General features: G+C 35.2%; 2 protein-coding genes across 2 annotated transcripts; both read right to left on the reverse strand.

Moving 5' to 3' along the window:
* Positions 1–237: 237 nt before the first annotated feature.
* On the reverse strand, positions 238–9,627 carry ccdc28b (coiled-coil domain containing 28B). Its single transcript, XM_056470281.1, has 6 exons — positions 9,472–9,627; positions 6,429–6,681; positions 6,166–6,338; positions 4,050–4,204; positions 1,553–1,575; positions 238–1,133 (listed from the first exon to the last, which is right to left on the reverse strand). Exons 2-6 carry the CDS (start codon positions 6,662–6,664, stop codon positions 1,079–1,081), a joined length of 642 nt encoding a protein of 213 aa, XP_056326256.1. The 5' UTR covers positions 6,665–6,681; positions 9,472–9,627; the 3' UTR covers positions 238–1,078.
* An 809-nt stretch (positions 9,628–10,436) lies between these two features.
* Positions 10,437–22,011, reverse strand: tmem39b (transmembrane protein 39B). Its single transcript, XM_056470268.1, has 9 exons — positions 21,837–22,011; positions 20,068–20,258; positions 18,252–18,471; positions 18,083–18,166; positions 17,845–17,999; positions 15,093–15,435; positions 13,710–13,897; positions 10,948–11,068; positions 10,437–10,809 (listed from the first exon to the last, which is right to left on the reverse strand). The coding sequence occupies exons 2-9, from the start codon at positions 20,196–20,198 to the stop codon at positions 10,576–10,578; spliced, it is 1,476 nt and encodes a 491-aa protein (XP_056326243.1). The 5' UTR covers positions 20,199–20,258; positions 21,837–22,011; the 3' UTR covers positions 10,437–10,575.
* Positions 22,012–22,484: the final 473 nt, after the last annotated feature.

Raw genomic sequence — 22,484 nt, forward strand, 5'->3', positions numbered from 1 at the left:
ACACTTGTGTTGACCACCATACAAAATAGCAAAAACTCAAATAGAGAGAATTGTTTTGGGGTGTGTAATAATGTTTTACATTGTAATAATGTAAAAACTGACAATTAAAAAAAAATTTACCATATTTATTTAATTAGGTTGTTTCCAATAGATTTCAAGTACTTAAGTATCCCTCTATTTTTTTACTTTTAACATAAACACTATAAAAAATATATATAATTTGAAATAAATGGTCCTGACATTTTTATGTGAATCTTCAACTCAATCTTACAGCAATTTGTAACTTTCTAAATTAGTAGTTAATTCGTGTTTATTAATTTATTCCTATTCATTCGTACATTTAAGTACAATTTGTTCACCCCTAAATGAGGGGTAGGGTTGGGGGCCCTCCTCCTTTTGAAAACCATTCGTTTTCATATGTGTAAATTTGTATGAATTAGCCACTTTTTTTAGCCAAATGTATCTATATTTTTAAAAACAGTTGCATTTCCCCAACCTCGACTGTTGAGGTCATCTGGATTGGATTTTCCCCTATCCGCAACCATAGATCGAGCTGCAATCACAGCAATGTGCACTCAAAAAAATTATGTTTGCTGTTTGTTCAAACTACTTATTTTGTTTTACGTTCAATTCACTTAAATTTGTAAAAACTAATAAGGTAACTTAATTCCTTCATGTTGTCCCAACACAAAACATTTTTACAGTGTGAAACCTTCTCAAATACTAAAGAACTAACAACATTATTGTCATAAAGTATAGCGCAATAATTTAATAAAAATAGCACTATTATTTCTACTCCATTTTGACAGTGAACAACACAAGTGTGACTCTTAATAGAGCAGGTTAAGGTGATCACAATTGGCTCAAAATCACTGGAATTCTTCATATTTATCTGCTACAATCAAAATATTCTGACAGTGCCTCTTTGCAGCTGAATTTCGCTCACATGGAGAATGTGCTTTGATGCTGCTTAGCATTGCATTAGAAACAGATCACAATGACGGCGCTCATTAACTCGCAGCTGAGTTGTAGCCATGGTAAATCGGGCTTTGGTTTGCACAGTGTTTGTTTTTCTGCTTCAGGTGTTGGAGGTCTTGGGTAAGTCTTGATTTTCTGCCAGATGCAGTTTCTGTCTGGATAAACCACATTAAGGAGAGATGCACTGCTAATGCACAAGATCTTATTACATACAGAAATGCTGACTCAGAAAGCATTCTTTATGCAGATATAACACATAAATCCATTAGGCATCCATTAGGACACAAGTGATCTAAGATGTTTTGAGAAACTCAATCCCTGCTTTTGCTGAAAGTGCTCAGCTGTAACATAAAACCTCTCTTAATAAACACAAAAGCTTGGACATTTTTTTACTTATTTTATTCATTTTCACTTAATATTTTTGTTGATTAAGGTTATAAATACGTTTAGTCAACAATCACTTTTATTATTATAGAATTAGACTTTTTTTATTAATAGAGTGCAGAAAATCTGAGATAAGGTCAATTATACAAAATATATTTGTACGTGTACAAACCATAGTATGAAAGGATACATTGAGGTGCTCAACTCTTCCAGCTAAAAAGAGGGAAAAACACAGAGAGATGCATTAAAAAATCAATATTTTTGCTGCTTTAAAAAGATTTATCTAAGCTGAGCTTTCAGAAACAGGATAGCACCAAATTTCTAAAAACAACAAAACCCTGAAGCTCTTTTAAAATTCAGCCTGTACGTTGCCAAAAAACAAACAAACCCAAAAACAACCTAAGCTGATTTGTGTGGTGTCCTTTTTCAAAACTGACATTTGCATAAAAACATTTCATTTGCTTTCATTGTTGATTCAATTAAACACCTATAAGCTTTTGTAAATTCCTCTTGGAAACCATATTTTAAATTGTGACATTTAATTTATATTTAAAGGCATTTATACATTCAGTTTTTATTCTAAAAAATAATATGCAAATACATGGATATTGTAATATTTCATTTATTCATTTTCCTTCGGCTTAGTCCCTTTATTAATCAGAGATCACCACAGCAGAATGAACCGCCAACTTATCCAGCATGTTTTACGCAGACCTTGCAGCTGAAACCCAGTAATGGGAAATACCCATACACTCTCACATTCACACACATACACTGCGGCCAATTTAGTTTATTCCATTCAACTATAGCGCATGTATTTAGACTGTGGGGGAAACCGTAGCACCCAGAGGAAACCCACACCAACACGGGGAGGACATGCAAACTCCACACAGAAATGTCAACTGACCCAGCTGGCACTCAAACCAGCGACCTTCTTGCTGTGAGGTGACAGTGCTAACCATTGAGACACCGTGCCACCCTATAGCAATATTAAATAAATAAATAAGTATTGTATGTGTTTTAATTGTAAAATGTTAAAATATCATGTATTTGTTGTCCTGCCTTTAATTAATGCTTATAAAATAATACACAAAAAGACTGCAGTACAGCTATGAGAATCTAATGAGAATCAATTTCATAAATTATCAAAAAATATAAAAGTAAGCCATTGATAGTATGAAGGATATGCAAACAGGGGTTTTAAGAAAAAAAAAGCTAAATGTGACCTCAACATAAGATTCAACCTCATACAGTCTTTTTACACTGACTGAACCGCTCAATCACACACTGTAATCTGCTGTGCTCTGGACCACATAGCATTCAGCTGACAGCTAGAAGGGAAATACTATCAATAGTAACCGTCCAGCCCCTCACAGGCCGATGAAAGAATTCAGTCAGACAGCGACACTTGGATTTGGATGATAATAGAGGATCCAGCCACAAGCCCGTATTTATATACAGGGTATTATTGTGTCCAGTCCTTGAGTTTTGTGTGCGAGAGACAGACTGAATGAACAGAGGAGAGTGAAAAAGCAGAATCCATTAACTCCAGATTCCATTAAAGTACACGTGTAATGTATGGTTATACATTTGTGTGTGAAAGAAATGTCTCAGTGTTACTACACAATAGCTGCTTAAATTCCAGTTACAATAAGAGTTATTTAAAAAGTTGAAATAAAATTAAATATTTTACAGTAAGACATTACAATAGTACTAAAAAATAACATATAATATATATATATATATATATATATATATATATATATATATATATATATATATATATATATATATATATATATATATATATATATATATAATATATATATATATATATACAACAATGGAATAACACAAGGAGAAAGTACTGAATTACTAAAACGCATTTAATACTTTGTATAAAAGTTTTTTTGAAGATGGCAGCTTAAAGACAACTCTCATATGGAGAATAAAGTCACATAAATTGCTCAGGTGATTGGCCGGGCCATTCTACAACTTGATTTTCTTTCTCTGAAAGCATTTGAGAGTTTCCTTGGCTGTGTTTGGATCATTGTCTTGCTGAAATGTCCACCCTAGTTTCATCTTCATCATTCTGATGAAAAATGAAAAATGGTGACGTGTTCAATACTTATTTTCCCCGCTGTATGCATGTATGTATATATACATATTTATTTATTAAATACTATTGCAATGTCTTAATGTAAAATTTTATTTTTTACAACTAACTTTATTTTACAGGTGGACTATACTAATTATAAAACTAATATGTACTCCACTGCAATACTAATATTTAGAAATACATAATATCTTCATTTTTAAACATTAAACCATATTAAACACTAAATTATTTGTTGACAACAGCTGGTTTATGATCACTTTTTAAATACAGGGATGAATTGGGATTGCCAAATGCCAGATAAGTGAGTGAGTAGTGATTTCAGATGGGGTAGAATTTACTGTGATCTAATCTGCTCTGAGAAATTCAAAACACCAGCTCATGTGCTGATTGTGTGTAAATGAACATAGTCCTGCAAATTTACTTGGAAATAAGCAATGCATATTTTCATCTAATTAATTGGATATATTAATCCCACTAATCTATACCACACTTTTGATTTTATCTTGTGAGATGTGCTTGATTTAATTGTTAGCGATGGTTGATTTAATTAGATAAAGTAGCATCTCACGTTAGAAAGCAGGTGTTCTAGATTGCGATCTGAAGCGTTTTTCCTCTGGTCTTCAGACAGCTCCTCCACATGACTGTCCAGACTGAAATGCAACCGAGCCAGACGTTCCTGCATCTCCCTCACATGCTCTAGTTGCTCGAAAGAGCACACTTTACCTGCAAACACAAATAATCATAAACATAGAAATGTAAATATTAACTGCTAAAATCTGAAGGACGCATGCATTAGGTGGAGACAAGTACAAAGGGCCGATGCCAAGGTGGGGGGTGGACATTTGCAGGTTGCCACTTAATGTATAGAGATATTTCATGATTTTTAACTTAATACAAATCTAAAGCTGCAGTTTGTATATGTTTTCATCATTACACCTGGATGTATGCTGGATGCTGGTTTTATACTTTTGCCTGGCGCCGCATCGTGCACCTCCACTAACAAAATGGACGAGTCTTTTATACTTGTTACGGTCGCTGTTGCTGATATTCTTTAAAACGACAGGGGGCGGTCAAAAAACTGACCGTGAAGACAGACGGATAAACAGAGAAGTAGAAAGTTTCTAGAACTACATCATATCATTTATATAATTGAAGTTTTTAAAACTAATTATTTTTATACATTATTTTAATGATTATAAGGATTTTTATAACCATTCAAGATTTTTTAATCAAAATTTGATGCATCACTTGCTTTTGTTGATATCTCGGACAGTTCTACCTATTAAAGTTTATTCAAATATGAATGACAACAGAACATGGGTTGCTCTACACACACACACACACACACATATATCTATATATATATATATATATATATATATATATATATATATATATATATATATATATATATATATATATATATATATATATATATTAACACATTACTGTTTGGCTAGTTTCTGTCCTATACTTATGCTAAAAAGGCAATAATGGTCCAACATTCCTGACCATTATCACCAATAAAGCCTAGAAAAATAGGCCATCAATATATTGTAAACTGATAGGTTCAAATATTCCTTTCCAGTTATCAAAGAAATAATTTGTTCCTTAATTATAGTTTTGTAACTATTAAATTGTTTTAAAGTTAAAATAAATAATATATACATCAGTGCTAAACTTATGAATGGTAGAAAAACATATTTCTGTAATCGTGTACCTGGGTCTCCACTTTTGCCATGGCGTCTTTTGGCTTTAACAAACTTATCCCTCAGGTTTTTCCTAACTTCTTAACAAAAACTTTCCTCCTTTCCCACGGCTGTTACAATTTCTAGCCAAGAATTATTGATCATCTGGTTATCCCTATGATCATGGATCATAAAGATGTCTGTACAGGCGTACCTGTTTTAGACAAAATCTCAAAAAAAGTGGTCGGCGCAATACCCCAGTGGTTAGCGCGCTGACATATGGTGCAGTAGCACTTCAGGGCGTCCCGAGTTCGAATCCCGGCTCGAGGACATTTCCCGTCCCTACCCCCTCTCTCTCTCCCACTTCGCTTCCTGTCTAAAATACTGTCCTATTCACTTAATAAAGGCAAAAAGGCCAAAAATAAATCTAAAAAAAAAAAAAATCATATGTCATAATCATGTTTCATATTCAACTCAAATCAAACGCGGCGCTGCTAACTCCACTATGACTTCACATTCGCTGCGCGCACTCAAGCGAACGCATCGAGTATAAACCAGGCTTTACGAAAAATGGCCCAACAATCTGTACCAGTTGAATGACATTTAGCTGATGCTTTTGTCCAAAGCAACTTACAATTGAGGAGACATTCAGCAATTCAACAAGAAGAGGCACTACACACAGGAAGTGCTAATTATACAAAAGAACTGTTAGCGCTCAGAGAATTAGGAACTAGAGTAAGGGGGAAGTGTTTTCATTTTAGAAAGAGATGAGTAAAGAGTGTTTCTACAGGTGGTTTGTCAAGTGTTTTTGTTTTTTGCAAGATCTCGTCTGGTGCAAATGTGCAAAACTGGTACAAGTGTTGGTTAAAGTGTCAGAGAGATGAAAGAGTGTGTTTTCTACAGGTTGTTTGTCAAGCCCACTCACCTGTGTGAGGCACACTCAGTTTGACAGTTTAATAAAAGTTTAAACTAAAGATTCAGAATAAAAACGCATACCAAATGCCTGCAGTTTTCCCGAGTGAAAGTCATTGAGCAGGTTGAGCAGTCCTCCCTCCATCTCTCTCACATCAGAGACATCAGTGAGAAACGTGTGCTGGAGCGGTGAGGACGACTGGGACACTCGGCTCGGACCAGCAGGCTGAGGAGCTCTGGGCTTCTCTCTGTGAGGCCTGCATTGGCACATACACAATCAATATTAAACACACAATCTGAAATGTCAATTGCAAATACAAACCAAAATTTAGAAGACGCACACAAACCTTGTGTTTTTAGGGGGAACCACGGGAACTGCAAGAGCTTCTTTGGATGGACCCATTGCCCCCACCGATCTCTTGTATTTGCCCCTGGGTTTGGGGGAGGGAGGCTGGGGTAGGCCCAGAGAGAATGTGGCGCTCTTGCTCGCGGGGAGGACGGTGAGCTTTCGAGGGTTGATTGGTGGAGGAGGGGGCTGGGGAAGAGACACTTTGGGACTTCTTTTCTTCCTCTTGTCCTCCATTGAGGCAGCAGCACTTTCTAAGAGACACAGACAAGAGCTCTCAGATGTATGGGAAACTACTTACTAATCTAATCCTGCAAAAAAAAGCTTCCAAAAAGTTGTTTTTGCAGTTATGCCATAAAGGAGCAATTTTTAGTTCTCTAAAAGACTTTCCAATTCTATGTTCTTAAAAGATTTTTTTTCTTTGTGCATACCAACCATTAAGATCCTTGTTTGGAAAGGAAAGGTTCCAAAGACTTAAGATTATGACACCACTGATGCAATGGACCCTTTTTTAAATGCTCTAATAGTCTAATGGACTATTTTATATGCTCCTCAAAATAAAATATTAGCTGCGCCCGAAGTTGCCTACTACTCAGTAGGTGCTGCATTTGAATTTACCACTCGACCGATAGAAAAGTGCTGTCTATACAGTATGAATGTGAGTAGTATGAATTAGCTCGGAAGTACTACGGATGCCATTTTGTCATCATCATGTGATGTCCCGCTTCATTCCCATTCATAAATTCTTTCACAGTGCATAATGGGATAGCGCAGCAGCCAATGGATGCGCTCTTCAGAATCTAGTCGGAAGTAGTAGGTCATCCGGGTACTTCTCGCATACTGTTTTTCTAATTTTATGAATTTAGACATACTACTCGGATCGCATACTGTTTTTAGCGCACTATATAGTATGGAAGTATGTCATTTGGGACGCAGCCATTGTGTTAAAAGTGGAAAAAAGTTGTTGTTTTTACCCAGACATTTAAAAAGAATATATTTTAGAGCAGTAATCACAATACTGTGTAACCGTGATATTTTTATCAAAGGTATCATACCGTTAGATTCTTATACCGGCCAATACCAAGTCTCGTTTGGACTAAAAATCTGCATGCGAACACACCAAATAAACGACAGCCAACTGAAACGAGAATGTATGTTCTGCTCCTGCGTGAGAGGATGTATCTTTTCATATGTGCAGGTGGCAGCAGTCTGTATTTTTATTCACAGACAATTTAGTGTTCATTTTACATGTGCTCCACACATACAAATAGTATGCGCAAACAAAGCAGCATTTAGTTTCAGAGAGCTCTTTCACTGACGATCGAAGCCAAGTATACATATTGATTTGGACAATCTTGCTTAGATATAACGCGATGAGAGAAAAAAAACTAGCATGACAGATGCTCACTGATGGTGAACCCAGCCATAAAGAAACTGTGGGGCTTTGAGATTCATATAATGTACTTGAGATTTAAAAAACACAAATGGAACTAAAGTAATGAAATGTTTTGAACACAGGTTGTAATATTGTAAATGATGTTGTATTTCTTGTACATATCATTTGTGTCAGAAGTTATGAATAACAAGTATGAATTTTATTTTGCCTGTATATGTTGTTAGGCTCTTGAAGTAACAGTGGCTGTTGACCACAAAGGACCATAGTTTCACCTATAAATATTCTATTGAAGGAGAAAAGTCATCTTGGATCGCATGAGAGTGAGTAAATTAATGACTTTTAATTTTGGGTGAATGACCCCTTTCTTGAGTCAGGAGATAGAAATGTAAAAAAAGGCTACACAAATATTGTTATATAAAGACTGTCCTCATCACAAAGCTGTTTACTTATGTGGAAAAGAGACTTGTTTGGTGTCACTTTGCTTTGGTTGGAGTCCTGTCGGTGTCACTGCACTAAAGTCAATTTCAGCTTTAGAGTGAACAGATTTCAATCATTACAGCTGGTCAGTGAAAGTCCATGATAAACATTCACATGTTGGCAGTTAATAATAGCTGACCTTGATCTGCTAACAGACAGAATGGAAAATTCAATGATTTATGGGACTGCATCAAGCCACTTTAACAATATCAGATGCTTATTGGTAATCATATCCATCAAGAAATACCTACAATCATCCCAACAATGCATGTTTTTTTTTTCAGTTTTCAACAAATGTTATAGACTGTCTAGATAAAGTAGCCACTATTTATTCTCCTGTACTGTTTCTCACACTCTGTAAAGAATACCTTTGCTATCAAGCTGTGCTCCGGTGCTGAATATTTTTAGATGCTTCAAATCTCTCTGGGATTCTCAGGTGCCTGCTAAATGCCAGGGATACAATAATATATATATACACATGTATACTTTGCTGGTGCCAATATACATTTTTTTCCAGAAATTGCATGTACTTGGGTCACATAACTGGCAGCAAATCAACTATGTTATCTAAAAGTAATCTGGGAGCTGTAAGATCACTGACCTTTCTGAAAATTGGAAAAATTGACAATAACCAATATAATAATACGTAATAACAATCTAATACGACAGAATAATATAAACATTTTTTGCCTTTATTTTAATATGCCATAAAAATATTTATGAGAATCTGCACCTTAATGCAGTCTTAATGAAGTATTTTTAATAAAACTGATTCGATAAAAATACTCTATATACGAAAAATGAATTATAATTACGTGAATATTCTTTGAATACTGTACTTATATGTACATTATAGAGTCTGTATAATAATTAAATTGGAAGTTTGTTTATTTACAGCACAATCTGGGTCAAACCTCAATTCTCAAATATAATTATTTCACTATAGTTAAAAGCAAACATGCAAATAGCGCTTTTTTTCAAGAGATTCTCCATACTTTTCTTAAAAATAAATGAATTTTAGATAATGAATTGACGTGTTGATCAAAGCAGGATCTAATGCATTTCTCATTTGGCGAAGAGGTTTTACACAGAATGGAGGGGATTTGCACAGGATGCTCATTGAGGCGCGATGCGCACATCGTCATATGGCTGAACAAAACGATTTACTCACCGGCTGTCAGAAATGGATGAGGCTCTTTCAGCTTTCCAAAGCAAATTTAAGGCGCCTCTGTCGGTTCTTCCATTCCAGTGTGCCCAGGATAAATTTGCGGTCCGTTTTACAAATCGAGCTCAAACGCTGCTTCCAGCGTCTCCTACTTCCCGACCGCGATTCTGAGATTCGCACTGAGGTAAAGCTGACTCATTAATATTCACAGTACACTAGAACGCTATTGGACGGTATTAAAGTAGCGCCGCGATTATCTGATTAATATTCAAGAGCCAAGTTGCAGCAACGGGAATGCTTCTACGCAGCGTCAATAAAAACTGAATTAATATTCATGAGCTAAGCCTTCGCCATACTAGGACCTATGAGGAGGACAGGCGAGGCACAATAATACGCGAGTGAAGCTCCTGTTTGAAAAACCAATCTTCTTATTAATAATTATGACCACAGCCGCATATCTGGCGATTTATAAACAGCAGCTCCGAGCCATTAAACCGCAAAACGAAATGGCTTTATGAGCAAATTATTTAATATATTCATTGTAGTCAACATGTATGTCGCCATCTAGAGGATGATTTTACACTTGAGAAAAACTTATCATTAAAAAAGAATAGGTAATTATTAAAAATAAATATAACGAAAAAGTCAATTAATTCAAAAATATTTGAATAATATCAAACATTTAATAATAAAGCAATATTTTTATATTTATTAACTTTTTAACTGGTACTGAAGGGATTGTTTGGAGAAAATGCAAAAATAATTTAAATAATAAATTTGATAAAATCATTAATACAAATGATTGAATTAGGTAAATAAATCCATAAATACAGCACTACACTAAGATCCACTATACTAAGATCAGAAAAAAATCATTTACAATCTAAGGAGAAAAATGTAACAATAGAAACAAAGACAGTCTCAAAGAAAAAGTGGTTCATTATTATAAAAAAAAACTCCAGGAAATCAAATTAATAAAAAAATATGTTTCCTTTTTATTTCATGGCAAGTCAGAACATAAACAGACAAAAATGCACTTGTAGAAAAAATAAACAACTCTCATGCATGTTTTCTGCTCATCTGTGATGACTGACAATAATTTATCCTCGTCTAACTGACTTTCTGATTAGAGGCACTGGCTGAATACGAATACGCTTTCCCCAAAACTATTCTGTCTCTGAGCAGTTTGAAAAAGGCATAATAATTACTGAATAATATTAGAGCTAATGATATCGTTTGATGCCATTTCTCTGAACACATCAGTGAATAAAGCTGGTAGAATATCATTGCACCTTCCAGGATTATGAGAATGTTCAATATTCGAAGAGGTTTGTTGAAGAAAAACTGTTTCAGAGAGAGGAAAAAAAGGAGAGGAGACGTGGTTATTGCAACATGATTCACATGAATGCATTCACAAAACACTTTGATTCATACTGATGAGTGAACAAACTGTTTCAGAGTTCGACTGAAGTTTATACTTACATAGAAGCGATAATGCGAGACATCTGAGGGAACTGCTACGTTATAATGACCCATGGCCTTATAAACATTTTTACTGTGTTTGACCAAAACTCCCTGTGGCCACATATACTCTTCTGTCCATCTGTAGAAAAAACAAAACGAAAGTGATTACATACTAGAAAAATAAATCGCATCTGTCTGTCTGTCTATCTATCATACAATACGTACAATTTAGATGAAAAACATATTAGATAATAATAATAAAAGCTGTTTAATTCAATGAGATGGTAAAACTATTTAAATCTCCATTAAAACATCTATCTACAACTATGGTAAAATGATTAGGCATGGGTTTGATAAAAGTCTAAATTTAATTTGTATGATTATTATTATATTATAATTAAAAATAAGGGGTTTTCCACTAAAATTAGATTTTATAATGCATCTGAAGTTAAAATATTAGTATTAGGTGATAAAAAGCGTGGCTGAAAACACCATTTCATTTTTTTTTTTGCAAATGAGTTATTTGCACACTGACTTTTCATTTCAGTCAGCCAGACCCAGGGCTTCCCGTTAATTGTCATCCCAAACAAAATCGCTGCGTTTAAGATCTGATTTCTTTCTTAAGATCTGATCTTCACTGCCTGGCTAAGATACGATATAAAGTGGGCATCAGAACAAACAAGCAGCACTGCATTAAGGTATATTTTTCCACACCGAAGGTACATTTTCTCCGTCTTTAAAATATGGACATTTATTTTACCCCAGTATTTTCAATGGAATTTCTGAACTCGCCTGCTGCTAAAGTCGACGCCTACGTTTAAACTGTCTTTTGTTTCTTTTTACAATTTAACAACCAAATGGATGCTTAAGTCTATTTAACTGATTATATTGTAATCCCATTACAACATCGATGCTGTAAAAGGAACCATATGAAACTGAAAATAGTCACAAAAACCTTTCACCAGGAGTTCATCATTTGCTGAAAAACACTAGCTGTGCATATAGCCCATTGTCCTTTTTTGCAAAAACATGCTCTAAATGGCAACATTTTTATCTTAAACCTAAAAAAGAAAAACCATTATTAGTTGAGACAATAAAATAAACCATAATGTTTTACTCAAACACAGAACTATAAATCAAGTGGTCTATTCATTTTTTCAATATCTATTAAATAAAACAAACAAAAAAAAAGGTTCTTTAAATGTCAATTCAATATCAATCTGATCTCAAAGAGTTTTTGATACTAATTGCGGTCAAAATAAAATATCATGCTTAAAACAGCTTGCTTTTCAAATTAATTTAAGATGCCATAAATAAATCTAGTGTTGATGGCATCACTAGAGAACAAATTAACATGTTGAAACATGCAACACAATGCAGGCGCAGGGCTTTTAAGACTAATCTGCACATCAAACCATGAACAAGAACTGAGCAGTTCACTAAAATGAGCCTCTTTCTATTAATGCTTTTAATCATTCATTTCATTTTTATATATACACTCACCGGCCACTTAATTAGTTACACCTTACTAGTACCGGGTTAGACCCCCTTTTGCTTTCAGAACTGCCTAAATCCTTCGTGGCATAGATTCAACAAGGTACTGGAAATATTTATCAAAGATTTTGCTCCATATTGACATAATAGCATCACGTAGTTGCTACAGATTTGTCGCTGCACATCCATGATGCAAATCTCCCGTTCCACCATATCCCAAAGGTGCTCTATTGGATTGACATCTGGTGACTGTTGAGGCCATTTGAGTACAGTGAACTCATTGTCATGTTCAAGAAACCAGTCTGAGATGATTTGCGCTTTATGACATGGTGTGTTATCCTGCTGGAAGTAGTCATTAACAGATGGGTACACTGTGGTCATAAAGGGATGGACATGGTCAGCAACAATACTCAGGTAGGCTGTGGCTTTGACACGATGCTCAATTGGTACTAATGGGCCCAAAGTGTGCCAAGAAAATATCCCCCACACTATTACACCACCACCACCAGCCTGAACCGTGGATACAAGGTAGGATGGATCCATGCTTTAATGGTGTTGATGCCGAATTCTGACCCTACCATCCATCTTGCAATTTGTATCCTCAGTTTCCTGTTCTTAGCTGACAGGAGTGGCACCCGGTGTGATCTTCTGCTGCTGTAGCCCATCCGCCTCAAGTTTCGATGCGTTGTGTGTTCAGAGATGCTCTTCAGCATACCTCGGTTGTAACGATGGTTATTTAAGGTTACTGTTGCCTTTCTATCAGCTGGAACCAGTCTGGCCATTCTCCTCTGACCTCTGGCATCAACAAGGCATTTGCACTTAAAGAACTGCCGCTCACTGGATATTTTCTCTTTTTTGAACCATTCTCTGTAAACCCTAGAGATGGTTGTGCAAGAAAATCCCAGTAGATCAGCAGTTTCTGAAATACTCAGACCAGCTTGTCTGCAGTATTTATATTCGTATGTCATATTCATATATTCATATGTCTGAATATATTATATTCTAGAAAAATATATATGTATATATATATATATGTATATATATGTATATATGTATATATATGTATATATATATGTATATATGTATATATATGTATATATGTATATATATATGTATATATGTATATATATATGTATATATGTATATATATATGTATATATATATATATATATATATATATATATATATATATATATATATATATATATATATATATATATCCAGAAACACAAAATCTATCAATGACACACAAAATCAGTACACTTATGGAAAATTAAGTGACGTACATGTGCTGGAGAACGTTGGAGCAGAGCGACGGGTCCACTTTCTGCCAGCAGCCCAGATGAGCTGCAGCTTTGTGGAGCAGGTCACAGTATCGAGGAGGCAGGAGATGCCGCATCAGAATGACTGAAGTGCTGACGGACACCAGGATGAACAGCTCACACGACCAGCGTTTATCTACATACTGTGTGCTCTATATGGACAGGCAAATACAAAGAAATAGTTATATATGCACATGTATATATGTAAATATAAAGTTAAAGTCAGAATTATTGTTTTTTTGTTCCCCAATTTCTGTTTAACGGAGAGAATATTTTTTCAACACATTTCTAATCATAATAGTTTTAATAACTCATTTGTAATAACTGTTTTCTTTTATCTTTGCCATGATGACAGTAAATAATATTTGACTAGATATTTTTCAAGATACTTCTATACAGCTTAATGTGACATTTAAAAGCTTAACTAGGTTAATTAGGTTAACTAGGCAGGTTAGGGTAATTAGGCAAGTTATTGTATAATGATGATTTGTTCTGTAGACCATCAAAGAAATATAGCTTAAAGGGGCTAATAATATTGACCTTAAAATGGCCTTTAAAAATAGCTGAAATAAAACAAATCAGACTTTCTCCAGAAGAAAAAATATTATCAGACATACTGTGAAAATTTCCTTGCTCTGTTAAACATAATTTGGGAAATATTAAAAAAAGAAAGAAAATTCAAAGGGGGGCTAATAATTCTGACTTCAACTGTATATCTGTATCTTCTTTTAAGCATGCCTTTCAATGACATAATGCATATTTTTGATACATACACATTACCGCAAGGGTTAGTTGGGGTATTAGTATGATTTAAAAAAAAAACAACATTATTTTGTTCAGCAACCACACCAATTGCTTAAAGTTACAGTACAATAGTTGTAACAGTTGTAACACAATAGTTGTACAGTACAATAGTTGTAACATTTAAATGCTGCTCTTTTGAATTTAAAAGTGTTTTAGTTTATGTAAATAAATTTAAAAAAACAACTTTTTCCAACACTGCTAGCAGCTTACATGGGAAAATACACTTTTCACTTACACTTTTCAGTCTTCAAATGACATTTTGCCAGAAGGTCATATGAACTAAATGAAAAGGTGTTTCAACAGAACCCATGATGCTCAAACCAAAGTTTTGCATTGAGAGCAGATTGAAAAGCCATCAATTTGATATCTGGAAAAACTATTTGCATGAGTTGGTTAAAATACCAAGAATGATTTTCGCCTCGCCCCAATCTGATCTGAAATTATAAGCCACCTGCAATCCTCATTAAATAAACCTGTTCTCTCAGTCCATTGTATGCACATGTTTACATGTGTGTTTGTGTGCAAATGACGCCCTGTACTTACCTTGACAAACCAAACAGGTACAAACGCAACATAGTAGGCACTGAGCATGGAGCTAACCAGCACCTCCTTCATCCTCCAGTTGAAGTCCATCTTCAGGTACTCCACCTCTTTGCGGATGAGGTCAGGGGAGAGACAGCAGGCGTGGGTGGGCATGGGCTGGGCACTGTACAGCTGACTGGTGTGCTGTTTCCATGTCTCCTTCAGGACAGAGAGATAGTCCCGCCCCCCTCGACCCAAAACAGCTGCGCCCACATCTTTAGAACCAATGCCACTTAATGGAGACATAGATCCAGCTCTGCGAAAATCACAGCTGAGGCGGAAGAACGGGATGTACATACCAAACCTGAGGGAGGAGGACAGATGAGCATGAGGATACATTTATTACAAGTAACTGAAGTGTTAATAAACATACAGGACTTTGTCATCTTTATGTCGTCTGTATTCATATTTAAGTAATTGCATATTTATGGCAACTTATGTTCATATTTGTTGTAATGTATTAATAAAGTGATACAGTTGCTACCTAGCTTAGTAAACAGCCTACATGCTAACAACATATCAGTACTCAGTAACCAGTCAATATAACCTAGCAACTACCTCAAACACAATACCTATTGTTAATTTGAAGACATAACCAGCAACTACAACCAGTCAACTCCCTAGCAATAACACCAGTCAGAAGAACTTAGCAACACCAAGCAAAATGCTAAACAACCTTAGCAATCACTAAGAAAACCCTAGTTACCAGTCAAAATCTCAAAGTAAACAGCAAAAAACAACCAGAGTTCAGGCTATCTATCAATTCATCCATTCATCTTTCTGTCTATCCATTCACATGATCATCTATCCATCTCCGCATCTATTTATTCGTTTAACTCTCTATATCCATTACCTATTTGGTCGATTCACCCATCCACCAATGCATCTCTTGATCCAACCATCCATCTCTCCACTCATCAATCTGTCCAAGCACTTTCTGGCAACCCGACGACTAGGGGTGTAACAGATCACAACCCATTGTTCGAAACACAAGTGACCCGATGCGGATTATTATTATTTTTTTTTACTTGTAGATTAATCCTAAATTTGTAATAAATCGCAGAGAGAAAGAGAGATCGCCTCTCGTGTCATTCAAATCACGCGTATGAAAGCATTTAGGCTTTCCTGTAAAATATAATGATGACAAAAGAAATTGTGGTGGGTTTTTCGGGATGAGGTGGGTTTCTTAGGTTATTAAAGGTGTTTTCTGTCACTACTTGTGTAGCCTGCATCAGTGCATTCAGTGTAAACTGCATGAATAATCATTAAAAGATCGGGATCTCAACACCCACACAACATAAATGATAAATGATGGTTATTTGCATATGATTATTAATCCTTTGAATCGCTGCATTCATATTTGTGTTTGAAAAACGCTAAAATCAAGAAAGGGATTCAGTCTTTTGAGTTAGTTATGAAGTTACAAACAGTAAAATAACACAGAAGTTCTGTGATAACAGTTTACAATTTAGATAAAACTACTGATTTTTATGGTAAAGATTAAAATCACCATCATTTAACTTGACGCTCAAAAATAAAAGTTGTAGGCAGCAATTACAGTATTTAACCTGTAGGTGGTAACAACCAGCTATCAAAAATATGCCACTGAATAATTCTTCAAAAATGATCCATCTAGCAATGAAAGATGAAGTTTAATGAGTGAAAAACTGAATTATCTATTGAAAATGAGACTAAAACCAAATATGGATTGTACAAATTATAATGTTAGATTTATACATTTAACAGTAGTAGTAACAGTGAATTTTTCTCAGTTTTCTTAGGTTCTCAGTTCTGTTTGTTAAAACCAAAAGTGTCTTGCAGTAATGTTTTTGTAAAAAATAGAAAGCAAATTACATTTGTCTCCTCCTCTTTTTGGTTGATCCGAAAAATGGTTCGATCTGTGACCATAATGTGATCCGAGTCATGAGATTTGTGATCCATTACACCGTTACTTATAACATATTAATAAAAACATAAATTAAATGTAAATCAAAATGTGCAGTAAATTTCAAGTATGCTATAAGTTAGTTGTATTTTATTTAACTCAATTTAATTTTACAACATAACTGTATTACAATTTAACGTATTATTTGCATATTACCTTAAGTGTGCAGTAATACCAATTATAATTTTTCTATTCTATCAAAGATTGTGTTACTAATGGCAAATGAGCATCTGTATTACTTACCATTGGGGAAATAAAAACATAACGGCACCTTAGCCAATCAAATAAAGGGATCTGGTCTCCTTCCCAGCATTCCGCCAAAGTAGCACCATTTGTTTTTGGCTAAAGGCTGCAGGCTTGCCTTCCACAGGCTTTTATTATATTCAGTGGCTCATATGAAGTACAGCATCAGCATCAAATCAAATATCTCCAGGTGCTCTTTTATAAACCAGGCTGAAAACAATATGCGCATTGCTGCATATATAATATCCATAGGTCTGTTTATCCATCCATCTTTTGATCCATCATTCTAAGGATACTTCCCTCTGGCAGTTATACTGAAGAGCTTAAAAATCCTGCAAACTTACAGCTTTTAAAACCATTTCAAACTTTTAGACATGGCAAGATTAAAATTTGGCTTGAAGAATGGCATGAATTCTCAAGATGACTGGATTTCACCTGAGAAATATGGCTAAATAAAGCATGCAATCGTGACAGCATCTTAACACATTAGAATAAAAACCAGCAGATGTGTAGCTTATTACTTACGGATAGCAGAGAAAGAGCAGGCTGAGCACAGAATATGTCTTGAAGAGATAAATAAGTGAACGACACAGACTCCATCCTGCAAGAGTCAGCACAGCAAAACGACCCGTCACCAGGAAGACAGAGTGCGGGAAAGACAACTTCCCACTTTGTGATGCCTTCGGAGCAAAGAAAAAAAGAAATGATGCACCACTCAATCATTTTTAAAAGCATACAGAGAAAAGCAGATAATGTACATTACCTCTTTTACAATGGCAGCAATTAGCCTGCGTGCCAGCACTATGACGGTGAACACCAGCATATTATAATCAATGAGGTGGAAGTTCTGCAGAGGCACAAATTTTTTTATTATTCATAAAAATAAAGATTAAATACATTCATGGAGTTACTTTGTTAGACATGTGACTCACCAGAGAGGTGTGTGAAGGTGGGTGTGAGGGAGGGTACCACCACACGGTTTTGTAGATGTTGACATAATGCACAAACAGAGCTATAAGATGGCACGCAAACAGGTGGAGCTCAAACAGGACGTTCCTGTCCATGGAGAGATCTGGAATCTTACAGTGCTTCAGTGGCACGACTGTCTGAGTGGCCAACGGTGGGCTGGACATCCCCGTTCCAGATCCATTTCTGATGAGCACACACATTTGAAATCAGCAGGAGACATTAGCTTTGATTTTATCCAAAGATGTGAATTACAGTTGAAGTCAGATTTATTAGCCCCCCTGAATTATCAGCCCCTGTTTATTTTTTCGCCCAATTTCTGTTTAACGGAGAGAAGATTTTGTCAACACATTTCTAAACATAATAATTTTAATAACTCATTTCTAATAACTGATTTATTTTATCTTTGCCATGATGACAGTAAATAATATTTTACTAGATATTTTTCAAGACACTTTTATACAGCGTAAAGTGACATTTAAAGGCTGAACTAGGTTAATTAGGTTAACTAGGCAGGTTAGGGTAATTCGGCAAGTTATTGTATAATGATGGTTTTGATCGAAACAAAATATAGCTTAAAGGGGCTAATAATATTGACCTTAAAATGTTTTTTAAAAAATTAAAAACTGCTTTTATTTTTGCTGAAATAAAACAAATAAGACTTTCTCCAGAAGAAAAAATATTATCAGACATACTGTGAAAATTTCTTTGCTCTGTTTAACATAATTTGGGAAATATATAAAAAAGAAAAGAAATTTCAAAGGGGGGCTAATAATTCTGACTTCAACTTTAAACTTATATGAAAAACTGGAATATTGCATACAACATTTGTGAATAAAGAACTGTTTACATCCAATGAGTTAAAGAGAACAAAATCATCACTTCCTGATTAACTGCCGCAAAATATCAAAAAGAAAAATGGAATTTTCTGTGGGCCTTTATTCTTATATAATGAACTACTTTTTACATCAGAATTTAATATGCAATGAAGGTGTGGTGGATTTCAGACGGCTCTTTAAGAATGCAGTCACTCAAGAGTGTTTTGGAGGTAATAATACTGAATCACTTGATTTTAGAATGAATCAAAACAGCGTTTCAAATATTGTCTAATGCAGTGTTTCCCAACCCTGTTCCTGGAGGCACACCAACAGTTCATGTTTTGGATGTCTCCCTCATCTGACCCATTAACTTCAGGTTTTGGAGTCTCTTCTAATGTTCTGATGAGTTGTTTCTGGTGTGTTTGATTAGGGAGAGAATGAAAATGTGTACTGTTAGCGTGCCTTCAGGGACAGGGTTGGGAAACTCTGCATTAGAAGAGACTCTAAAACCTGAAGTTAATGGGTCAGATGAGGGAGACATCCAAAACATGAACTGTTGGTGTGCCTCCAGGAACAGGGTTGGGAAACACTGGTCTAATGTGGTTGGTTCATTGGTTTGTATATTAATGCTGTCGCATCACATTATATTTAATTAAAAAAATATAAAATCACATCACTTTTTTGAAATGTATTCTGTAAATGTGTTTCCATCGTAGTTTATGCTATTTTATTCTAATTGGATAAAACACTTATCCTACTCAGTAATGCACATAAGTGTATGTGCATTTTCAAAATGTTTGCACATCCTGTCTTTTCCTTTAAACATTATTCATGCAATATCCCAACATGAACATAAAATAGGTGGATGGAAACATAGCTAATGATACCTTAAGAAAGGATGGCATCATAGCAACAGAACATCCCTTTATTATTTGTATATTATTAACCTCAAATATGCCCTCACCTGGTGCGTGACCTCACACCTGTCACAGGTGAGCTAGTGGAATGGTTTCCATTGCCAACGGAGCCTGTATCATTGCTCAGAGGAGAGCGACAATATGTCGTTCTATTCGCTCCTCTTCTTCCTCCGGCCATTCCAGATCCGCTCTTTCCTCTCAATTTTTTGCACTTTTTAGTTGGTCACACTCCAGACACCTGCAATAAAACAAATCCCAATTGCATGACCAAGTGGCAAAGAAAGATATAGACAAAATCCGTTTATGGACGTTTTGTTTTATGCTAGAGAAAGGAGTTTTGTTTCTCTAAGGCTGCATTTAAGAGATCAAAAATACAATAAAGATTAAATACCCAAAATATTACTACCATTTAAAATAAATGCTTTTTATTCTATTTTAAAATGTAACTTATTCTTTAATTAGCTGATCCCTTAGCATGCTGCTATAGTGCTGAAGAAACTTTTTTATTGAAAACAATTGTGCTGCTTCATATTTTTGGGGATATTTTAGGATTCCTTGATAAACAGAAAATTAAAAAAACTGTTTATTCTAAATGAATGTCTGCAGTGTCACAGTGACTGCTAAACATAACAGCTTTTGAACAGAAGAGTATTTTATATTGTTCAAGATATTTTTAAGATATGCCTCTGTCTGAAATTCAGAGTGAAATCTCCAGGATTTTGATTACTAAATGACAATCTTGTTTAATTACACAAAATTAAAGTTCAAGCTTCTAACATGTGGTACTTTACATGTACTCTTTATTAATGCTTATAACATCTTTGTTTTTGTTTTATTACAGCTTCTTCAGAAGCTCAGAGTGATTACTATATCTGCACTATTCAGTAGGAATGCTGTCTGTGCACAATTTGCAACTTGTGCACAGCACGCAACCTGTATTTTTGGATGGAGTCTGAAGATGACAGACTACATTTGCAATTTTTTGCAAGCAAGCTTTTATTTTGCTTGGATGGGAGGTATCAAACACAGGCATCTCAACCATTTTTTTTTATAAATGTGTTTGTTCATAGATGGTTAGAAAACTGGTGTTTCACTCAGTGGAAAGAGCCATGTCTGATTCTTCCTGCCATGTGTCATATAATATTGTAACTACAAGTTACTTTCACATGAAGCACTGGAACATATTTAGATGCACTGTACAACCTTTTATGGCAGCAATTGTCAAAGTGAGAAGAAGTTGTGAAGGCTCAAATACGTTTTACTTTACATGGACTTCTGCACTGTTAGCTTTGATGTAAGATGTCTCGTATGCAATTTACTTCTGACTGCCTGTACATTATGGTCATTGCATCAGCAGATTCATACCAGTGCTACCATACAGAACAGGTCCATCACACTTCACTGACAAAAGACCCACATGCATGCAGCACGATTGCCTTGCCAATGCACGTGCCACAGTGGGATCTCATTTTAGCCAACCAAAACAATGCATTTGTGCTACAGTACGTGTTTAAAGATTTTCTATAACGTTTAAATGAGAAATAATATTTCCTGATGCCTATGGTGTTTTGCAGCCCTGCCTTTATTGATTGGCAACTTTTGCGGAAGCGTTGCTTTTAACATGTAGGTCGAAAGACATTACGTGTTTTTGCCTATAAAAACAAAACTGCATTCCCATGCAACAAATACTGCTCACATCTGTGTGGGTTTTAACGCTCAGACCAATATATGCATGCTCGAATATATTACCGCGGCCTAGCACTGTTGCATTTGCACACAAGCTATTTTCAAGAAATCGCATAAATATGACTCTTACCGCTTTAATCCACGGAGTTTTGTCCAGATAAGGCGACTCTATGATACAATTTGAAACACATCCAATACTTGAATAGAGAATTAATTAATTACTTGGGATCGTAAAGGGTTTGTTTAATTTCTGTCAGTAAACGAGGAGGGTTCATTCTGTTGATGTTGTACCGTACGCGCGCACGCACGCGCAGGGGGAGGAGTCAAGCGTGCGTGCTTGCGCGTTCACTGTATGAGATCAAAGAACATTATGTGTCTGCGCCTCAGGCACATACATTACATTTCACAGAACCGGTTTGGATTGGTTTATGCATGCAGTGTTTATGCAAACGCATTGTACTTACTTTACGGAAAAAAACAGAATGGCAACTGAGCATTGCCAAATATAGTCATGATTTCATTACAACAGTGTGATAATAGTTTTGTGCAGTGCACCTTAATTCTCTTACCCCTTATTGCAATAAAACTATTGCCATTTCTGTAAGTATATTCTTCTTTATCTATTTGCACAAAATTATCCATTGAGATATCCAATAGTATATTTTAATGATTATATATATGTGGATGCATGGATGCACAGCTGCCAAACAGCTTGTGTGTTTTTAAGGAGGTTTGTCAGTCATTTTACTTTATTCTTAAATATTATGTAGTATAGGTG

The sequence above is a fragment of the Danio aesculapii genome, chromosome 13 (assembly GCF_903798145.1).
Source record: "Danio aesculapii chromosome 13, fDanAes4.1, whole genome shotgun sequence".
Lineage (NCBI taxonomy): Eukaryota > Metazoa > Chordata > Actinopteri > Cypriniformes > Danionidae > Danio > Danio aesculapii.